At 32.7% G+C, this 9,540-nt stretch overlaps 1 protein-coding gene across 4 annotated transcripts in view; it reads right to left on the bottom strand.

Annotated features, from left to right (window-relative positions):
• The window catches only part of LOC108973956 (serine/threonine-protein kinase minibrain), a 64,977-nt gene that overhangs the window by 24,311 nt on the left and 31,126 nt on the right, over nt 1-9,540 (bottom strand). The window contains exon 1 of one of the 4 annotated variants that reach the window (XM_018941504.1): nt 6,787-7,551. The exons of 2 other annotated variants lie outside the window; for them this stretch is intronic. In XM_018941504.1, coding sequence (XP_018797049.1) covers nt 6,787-7,372 — 586 coding nt within the window. In that variant the 5' untranslated portion in view covers nt 7,373-7,551. Of the gene's footprint in view, nt 1-2,755; nt 3,550-6,786; nt 7,552-9,540 lie in introns of those variants that run through there. One more of the 4 variants, XM_018941505.1, reaches the window with a different exon arrangement.

The raw sequence follows: 9,540 nt of genomic DNA, 5'->3' as shown, positions 1-9,540 counted from the left end.
AAAAATATAATTTTTTTAAGTTGTTGACAATTAAATAAATTGTAGTGCATGTGTATAAGGTTGTTTGCCTTTAAATAACAAAAACAATCGCAGATCAACTAGCATAAGAACAAATGATGATGATTTGTACAAATGTAATATGTACATATAATCGCATTAGCCATGCACGAGTCAGCTCGATTATTTAATCTGAAAGAATATTACACAATTTTCACCGAAAATTCGAATATACTTTTGGCACCAACAAGCAAACGCACGGCCAAAAAAGATATTATATTTTATTATATATTTATATAAAGAGAAGCATTTCTTTGCGCTTAGTTATGCTCTTATCGAATACACATAACTTTCACATAGGCACACGGCGACACACACACATGCATGACGCGTAATTTGCAGCTGAGCATTTATGGCTGCTTTTGCTTCGCTGTGACGGCCACCCACTCAGCTGCGCTGCGAATTGTCAACCGTCAAATTAACCGACTCACTACTTGCTTGCTTGCGCCGTGCATCCGGGTGGGCGGGTCAGTTAGCGGATTTTGCTTTTATCTAGTTTCCTTCGTCTCACATTTGGCGCATTTTTAATAGAAATTTTGCAATTTTTTGTTGCAAATTTGGCAAAATAATGCGTTGCAGCTGCGCTTATGGTGACTGTGTGGGTAATTGTGTTAAATTTATGTAGCATTTTATATGATTTGTAGCGAGTTTGCTACCTATAGTGACTTTTTGTGGGTTTTCTTAGAAGCCGCGCATACAAACATATACAATTTTACTAAATTGACTAAATTGAATTTTTCACGAATGATTCCAAGCTCAAAACGCATGTTGAAGGGGTAGCCTTCTGTTGGGAACTCTCAATCAACTCTTGTTTCAGACTATCAAATCAATGTAGCGTCTTTCAAGTAGAAGTGGCAGGCTTTAAGGTATCAGCAGATATACATACTTCTACAAAGTGCGGCTTCTTTTAGTGAGGTATACAACCACTCAGATAGCCGAGCTGCTATATACTGTTAGGGAGCTACAAGCTTGTTAAGGAGTACATGACCTCACGAGCTGTAGCATCAAACTACTGTTAATTTAAATGTGGATGGGGCCTTGTAATAGCAGAAAAACCGACATAAAACGTTCACTGAAATGCCAGCTCTTAGCAAGGCTCACATCGTCGCAATGATAGGTGTCCTAACTGGATACTGTCCATTGGAACTCATGTGGTGAGACTAAAGATTTTGGTGGACGCAACTTGTCAATGTTGCTACGAGGAAGATGAGGTGGAAAAGCCTAGACAGTTTCTCCTCCAGTCAAGCTGTCGCTAAACTAAGGTTAAAACATTTTGGTTGTCTTACATTTTACGAACCCAGCGAATTGGCTGGAATTGATATAAGCCGACTCTTACCAAACAAAATAAAGATCTTCTTATACTATATTAATTCTTAATCGAATAGAAATTGAGTTGAAATTGGAATGCAACTCTTTGGGTTTTTGTCCACATTGTAAATTTTGGATGTGCTTAACTGAGCGGGTCGTTGTCCAGGCTGTAATATTGGTTGTGTGCATGGATAAAATAGCAATCAGCTGATGAATCATAAGATAAAATACAGGATGAAGAAAACAAGCAAATATAACAGGTGATCGTTAACCGAGCCTTTCGTTCATCGAGTAGACGGCTGTGCGAAAGGCAAAAACAGAATTCTGGATTATAATCTTAATATACATACTTAATTAGTTCGGCTGTGCAAAAAGTCTATAATCTAATTAAAGTCTATATCACAAAATTGCTAATCTAAAAATTTAAGTATATTGGAATTTTTGTGAAAAAATAAAAACTTGAAATTTTTCATGTAACTTTTTTTTGTGTAAATGGAATATAGTTTGAAAAGCTTTTAAAAATATTATAAAAAAAATATTTCATTAAAAAATTCAATAAAAAATTGTGAAAAAGTTATGAAAAATATTTGATAAAAAACATTCCATAAAAAATTATGAAAAATTTGTGAAAAAAGTTATGAAAAATTCTTGATAAAAATTTAACAAAAGAGGTGTGAAAAATTTGTGAAAACTATTTGATAAAAATTTAATATAAAAAAGATGTGAAAATGTGTGAAAACTATTTGATAAAAAATTAAAAAAAAAGTAATCCAATTACAATTACAGTTTTAAAAAAAACTATGAAAAATTTGTGAAAAAAGTTATGAAAAACTATTTGATAAAAAAAATTTCAATAAAAAATTATGAAAAATTTGTGAAAAAGACTATGAAACATATTTGATAAAAAAATTCAATAAAAAAGAATTCAATTAAAAAAAGATTCAATAAAAAATATTTGACAAAAAATTCAATTAGTTCAAAAAAAAAATTTTAAATTGAAACCAGAGAATGACAATAATGAAAAAGTATTTAAAAAACAAATAAAAGCAAGAGAAAAATAAAAATTAAAAATGAGACACTTAAAATATTGCAAATGCAAAAATAAAAGATTATGTTAGGCATTAAAATAACTACTTAATAATTCCAAGTTTTAGTAAAAATAAAATAACGGAAAAAATATTTTATAAAAAATTGTGAAATAAGTGCAATAATTAAAAAAATAATAATAATACAAATATTTAATAATTCAGGTAGTTAGAAACGACAATAAAAGCATTATGCACACAAAGAAAGCAGAGAAAGTGAAAATAGTGGAGCATAAAATTAAAATAAAATGCAATTTCGCTGGGTGAAGAAAAATATGAAGCTTACATTGCTGCAATAAACCTACAATTTCTCAACAGTTGTTGGCCGTTTGTGACAAAACCATTGCCGACATTTGAATTGTTGTTGTTGTTGCTAGCGCGATTAATAAAAACGCGGTGATTGTTGGTGGTGCTAGAGCTGCTGCTGGCTGCGGTGGTGCCATCCAGCATTTCCCAATCGTTATTAAGTCTTGTGGTGGTGGCTAGCGATGGCCAATAACCCAGAGCGGCGGCGGACATGCTGACGGTGGCGTAAGACGTGCAGATAGACCGAGTTTTTCCACTTTTTTTTTTATAGAAAACGCGTGAATCGACCAATTTAATAAGGTGGCTAACTTTTTTGTTATTTTTGCAGAATTTTTTTAACGACGTTCGCCTAGATTTCTTTTTAACCTTTTGCGCGAAAATATTTTTTTTTTAAGTCAGCAGCTTTAAAGTATATAATGTGCTGAGTAAGGTGGCACGGTTTGATTTTGTATTTATTTAAATTTTTTTCTACTTTGTTTATCGCTTTCACATTTTATAAATATTTATTTCATTTCTTTTTTATTCATTTTATTTATTTTTTCAATAAAAACTATGTCAAGTACATTTGTATGAGCGTGTGTATTATTAAAAATAAAATTAAAAAATATTTCTTCTGGTCAAACAAAAAAACAACAAAAAATAGAGCGAATTTTTTTAAATTTCTTCTGCCTTAGCACTAAGAAACCAACTCAGCGAGCCCCCGACAAACTACAAAATATTTATTCTTTCGCACTTTTGTCTACCGCGCCGCACAAATTTCCACTGAGCACTGCAATTTTTCACAAGACTCGACAGCTTTCAGCGCTGTTCGTCCGTCCGTCTGTTTTCGTTTTCAAAAATAGCAAAGTACTTACTGTACGTATGTGTGTATTTGCTCTTTTTGCATTTCGTTAAAAGAGAAACAAAATAATGTTTGTATGTATTTACATAAATGTGAAAATAAATTTAAAGTGAAGCGAATTTAAAAGAAAATAAGAAAATTAAGAAATACATTTTGTGATGCGTCTAAATTAGGAATAAAAAAAGTATAAAATTAAAAGAAGAAAATATGTAATATAAAAATTTAAAAAAATATAAATAATATACAATATAAATAAAAAAAATTAAATTAAAATTAAAAAATTAAAATTAAAAAAGCCTATTTTAAATAAAAGTTAAATCAAATTTAAAAATTAGAAATAAAATAAAAATATTTAATTTGAAAAATGACTTTCGAATACAAAAAAGTCAAAAATATATTTAAAAAAATTTAAATAAAATACATATAATAAATATACATAAAAAATAAAATAAAAAATTTAAAAAAAAATTTAAAAAAAAATTTAAAAAAAATATTAAAAAAATTAAAAAAGAAAATTAAAAAAGAAAATTAAAAAAAAAATTTTAAAAATTTTATTAAAAAAATGACTTGCAAAAGTGTGTAAAATTTAAAATATAGGAAAATTAGAAATACCAAAATACTTTATAAAATCTCAAATTAGAAAAAAAAATTATTTAACGGGTGATCCTAGTAGAGATACCTTTTTCAATAGCCTTTCGTGACAGATCTCGCCAGTGCCGGTGAGCATGTAACCGTCAATGGCGACCGCTGTCGCGCTATGATACCCGACTATGCCTGAAATTAAAGCTCGTGACCTCAGCGACATTTGGTCTCAACAAGACGTCACCACTTCCCACACACCGAATCAATCTAAGGATTTATTGAGAGAACATATCGGAGAGCAGATAATTTCACGTTTTGAGATATCACACCGTTAGGCTTTTTCTGTGGGAAAGTCTAAGGTCTATGAGGATAATCCGACTTCGCCTGTTACCAGTTGAAATGCTCGAACGATTCAAAGTAAATTGGACTCAATGGATGGACTACCTGAGGCGTAGCCTTGGTCAACATTCGAAAGAGATAATCTTCAAAAAAATAAATACCAAAGAATGTTCTTTCCAATGATACTAAACATTCCTCATTAAATTTGAAGTTTATGTTTTTTTTTTTAATAGGGAACCTCGAAATGGATCACCTTTTAGTTAGAAAACAAAACCAAAGCGTTACACCAATTTTTTTTTAAAGCGAAAAACATGTACACAAAGAAAGAACAGGGTTGCACCACAAGTACTGCTGGTTTGTTTGAACATCTGTTGTATTTTGCTCGATTCGCTTGAGAGTGAGGCTTGGCGGAACGAAGACAGCTTTTAAAAACTTTTGAAACCATTCAATAAGTCTTACAGGGTAAGCTGCATGAAAAGGCCACATAATATACGAGTGTAACACATAAAAACATACAGAGCATTTTTTAAATCTTTCAAAAATCCACAACGCTTTTGTACATATGTATGTATGTATGTATGTAAGAAAGCAATTGATAAAAGTAAAAACAATATTTGTCAATACAGAAATCACAGCAAATGCTAGGTTTGCTACAAAGAAATGCTGATCGTGAGCATAAATTAGCGCAATCACTTGTTATACCTGACTTTTTTCGAATGCTTTCAGTGCTTTATTGCTCCTGTGGTTACTGCTGCTGTGTACAGCGCATGGGCGCTGCGTGCGATATGTGACGAACGACAACGAGTCGATTTGACTGTGAAATTGCAAGTGAGTATTTTTAAAACAGCCAAAATATTCGGCGTCACAAACTTTTCGTATGTTTTTTTTTAGTTTTTTCTTTTGTTTCGTTGGAATTATTGTTTGTAGGTGTATAGTTCTTGATCTTTGCATGGAATGAAATATTTTATACTTAATCGGTGGTTTTGAAGGCACTTTGACAGCGCTAGCGATAAATATAAATTTTTTGGTAGAGTACCAGTTTTTAAGTTGCTATAATTCACTCCTTATATAGTTATTTGTATAGTGTGGTTGTTAGGCGGTGTTTGTTTTTAATATTCAATGGCACATGATTCATTAAAAATTAATCATAGATATATAGAAATCAAATTTAACATTTGAAAACGAGTGGGAATAAATCAAAATATTCCAATTGATTACATGAAGCATGGAGTGTCAATTGTTTAGTGTTATTAAATTAATTACCATGAGCATAGTGTTAAAATTTCGGTCATATTATAAGTGAGCATAATAAAAAAAGTCTTACGCTGCAAAATACAAATCCTTTCGCTTTTTCAAAAATTATAATTTTGGAATATGAAAATTGTTTTTAATAACGATTTTCATGCTTAAAAAAATAATAACAATATTAAATAATGCTAATGCAATTACATTTTGAATGCATTATTTGCAAACAATTAAATTTTATAAAGAAGCTGAAGGCCCTATGCTTTATATCTATAAGTGGAACGATTATTTATAATTATTTCTCTTTTAAATAAATAAATAAATTTTATAAAACTTTTTAAGGATTTCAAACTTAAATATTTTTTTTGCAATTATATTAAAAAATCATATGTCTACTAGCAGTAGATGAAAAAATGTGGTAAATGTCTTACCTTGCTATTCCGATCGTTTAGTTTGGAATATCGCATTACAAAAAAATCACATTTAAATTTTAGCATCAAATCTGATTTTCGGGCTATTTTCTTTTCTCGATACTGTAATTTTGTACTTCCATGTTTTATATAAATATTTGCCCATTTTTATTATTTTTGTAACTCGATTTAAATTTGTTTTAAAAAAATATAATAATAAGCGCACACTTGTCACTGCACATAATGCCCCGTTCACACAACGCAATCCATTTGAAAACCCAAAACACACATCACCACATTTCCAGCCAAAATTTACCGTTTTAGACGACATTCTTTTGGGGTTTCGAATTTTTTTGTTAAAACAAAGCACACACAAATAACCATTTTGTCAACACTCTCACCAATTCAGCGCCAAAATTAGCAACTCTGTGTTTTAGCAGCCCACAACTGTTAGTGCAATGAATTTAAATTAGTACAATTTTAGAGTTCTTATGCTCGGTAGGCTTTTATTAATGCATTTTAGACAATTTTGTGTTTTCTCTTCAAAACATACATACAATAAATAAATAAATTACTTCAAAAACAAAAAAAAAAACGAAATTTGTTTAATTACGTCTGGGTGGAAAATTCGGCAACGGGAGCGCATGTGGCGGTACTGGCAAGTAACGGCGTGCGTTATTACGCGGCCGTGGATTGTCGAAATTCGGCATTGGTAGAGCGTCTGGTGGCACTGACAAATATCTGCGAGGTGCGATATCTATAGGAGCGCTGCGCTGGTAGCGCGGCAGTAAAGGCGAGGTTTTCGGCACAAAATCGCGATCGCTAGTTAATTCAAAAGCCGAATTGCGCAGCGTTAGCGAATTTAGTTGTTGTGTAGCTGTATTTAAGGCGGTGTGATCAGCTGGATTTGCAGTATCTGCGCTGCATGCCGCATCTGTGTTTGGATGGGCGTTATTATCGGTGTCTTCCGCGGGCGTTTGATCGTCTTCACCCCCATTGGTGGGAGTGGTGGTGGTAGTTTCATTTGCCGCGGTCAAGGCAGTTGTCAGACTGCTCACACGCGTCTCGTGTGCTTCACGCAAATTTACTCTTATAGTAGTATTTCTTGCACTCAGCGAGTTAAAGAATGCCGGATCGTTTGGTGAGATTCTAATCGAACCCCGATTGAAATAGGGGTAGCGAAATTGTAGATCCGACATTTTTTAATTGTAGAAACGCGTGTAAGGTAATTTATATAATTATAGGTTAGTTTATATTGTTTGAAAATATTTATAAGTACTTTTAAAAAAAACTCTTAAAGTAATAAACGTAAATGATCCGCACACGCGTATAAACTGCGAAAGACTGTGGAGACTATGTTACAAGTGTCACTTACTTATTTCATGCACTGCAGGTCATAAGCCTTCATAAATGATCTATATCGAATATTTCGCGCAAACCTAGCGCATATACCTGCAGTTAGTTGCACAGCATAAGCATACTTAATTGCGTTCTAGGCGATCTTTTGTTCGGCTTTGTTTTCCTTTCACTTTCCTTCCGAGAAATACACATCCCGTTTTGCGTAAGCCGCGCGCGAAAATGTGGGTGTGGGCTGTGCATTTCTTTATGCATTTCTTTATTGCAACAAAGTGACCTTCGCAAAACTGAAGTTTGCCCGATTCCTTTCTCAGCAGACACAATGGATTATCGGGTATTTTAAATTTGTGAAAGTTAGAATAAAGATTCTATATAGCATATACATATGTAGTTCAACATACCATATATGTATATATGTATATCAATAAACTATATGCACACACATATGTGCTATAAATTGATGCAAGCGGAACAAAGGTTCAATAATCTGCAGCATGTCTCATTGTTCTACGAAATCAATGGAAAAGCAAGAAAAAAGAGGTGTTTCCTCTCAGAGACATATTTGTGTATATTACATATGCAAATATATTGTCTATATATTTATATGAGTTCCCTACCAATTGAGTATGTTTATTATCAATCGAAAAAACATTCTTTGGCATTTATTATTTGATTATTATCTCTTTCAAATTTTGACCGAGGCTACGTTCAATTTTCGCTGTTTCGTTCGAGCATTTCGGCTGGTAACAAGCGAACAAAACGCGCGATGTTTTGCTCCAAGCTCTGAAACGACACAGCATTATCCGCATAGGCTTTAGTCTTTATATATCCCCACAATGCAAAGTCTAACGGTGTGATATCAGACGATCTTGGGAGGCTCATCCAGCAACCCACAACGTGAAATTATCTGCTCACCGAAGTGTTCTCTTAATAAATCCATTGATTGATGCGTTGTGTGGGAAACCAAATGTCGCTGAGATCACGAGTTTAAATTTCAGGCACCATATGCTCGGTTATCATAGCGGTCAACATTACGCAGTTACGCTCTCACCGGCATTATTTTTGAAAAATATGCAGCGATGACTTCACCGGTCAGAAAGCCACAGCAAATCGAGCTTTTTCTGTATGAAATGGCAGCTCTTGAAACTCTTCAGGTCTTCGTACCAAATTCGCAAATTTGCTTGTTTATATATCCAATGAGCCAGAAATGGGCTTCATCGCTAAACAAAATTTGGCTCGAAAACGTAGGGTCTTCTTGACGAAGTGATGTCGACTTGGGAAGTTTTTTCGAATAACAATGGTTCCAAGCAGTCGAGATCAACACATCGATTGCTTTTTTTTACATTACACTTTTCAACCAATTTCTTGGTGTCTTCTTGCTACTTGTATCACCTAACGTAATTTCTCCCTCAATCAAAAAAAAAGGTATTCTAAAGCTTTGCGGAGAAGCGGCATTTTTGACGTCAAAGTTTATCTAATCATTTTGTGGATTATGCGAAAAATCTTAATAAAAGTCCATAAAGCAATAGATTACTGATTTTTATAATTTAAAATGCCTTAGTGACATCAGCTGACTCAATACAAAAGAACAACTGAGAAGAATGCATAATTATGAGCACAAGCAATAAAATGCCAGAGAAAAGACATTTACACGCACATTTTGGCACCGCAGAGTTTAACGAGCGACATTCATTGAGGACGCATGTGAAAATCATAAAAAATGCGGCATAACAGCGCTTGCCGGCAGGCGGCAATTTTTATTGACAATTACGAAAGTGAAATAGGGGGAGAGGATCGCAGAGTCAAACGAGCGGTAGGTTTCACGATTTAGGGTTTTGAGTGTTTGAAAGTTAATTTTTGAAGATGTTTGGTGTTTAAATTATTAAAAAAAAATATTGAAAATAAAAAAATAAATAAAAATAATAATAAAGTTTTGAAAAACTGTTAACTTCGGCTCTATCAAAACTATAATATCCTTCACATATACATTTCTCATAGCTTGAAGAGGTAT

Source organism: Bactrocera latifrons, unplaced genomic scaffold (genome assembly GCF_001853355.1).
Source record: "Bactrocera latifrons isolate USDA-ARS-PBARC rearing strain unplaced genomic scaffold, ASM185335v1 scaffold_51, whole genome shotgun sequence".
Taxonomy (NCBI): Eukaryota; Metazoa; Arthropoda; class Insecta; order Diptera; family Tephritidae; genus Bactrocera; species Bactrocera latifrons.
The sequence above is the reverse complement of the archived record's forward strand: the minus strand, read 5'-3'. Positions and strand labels throughout refer to the sequence as shown.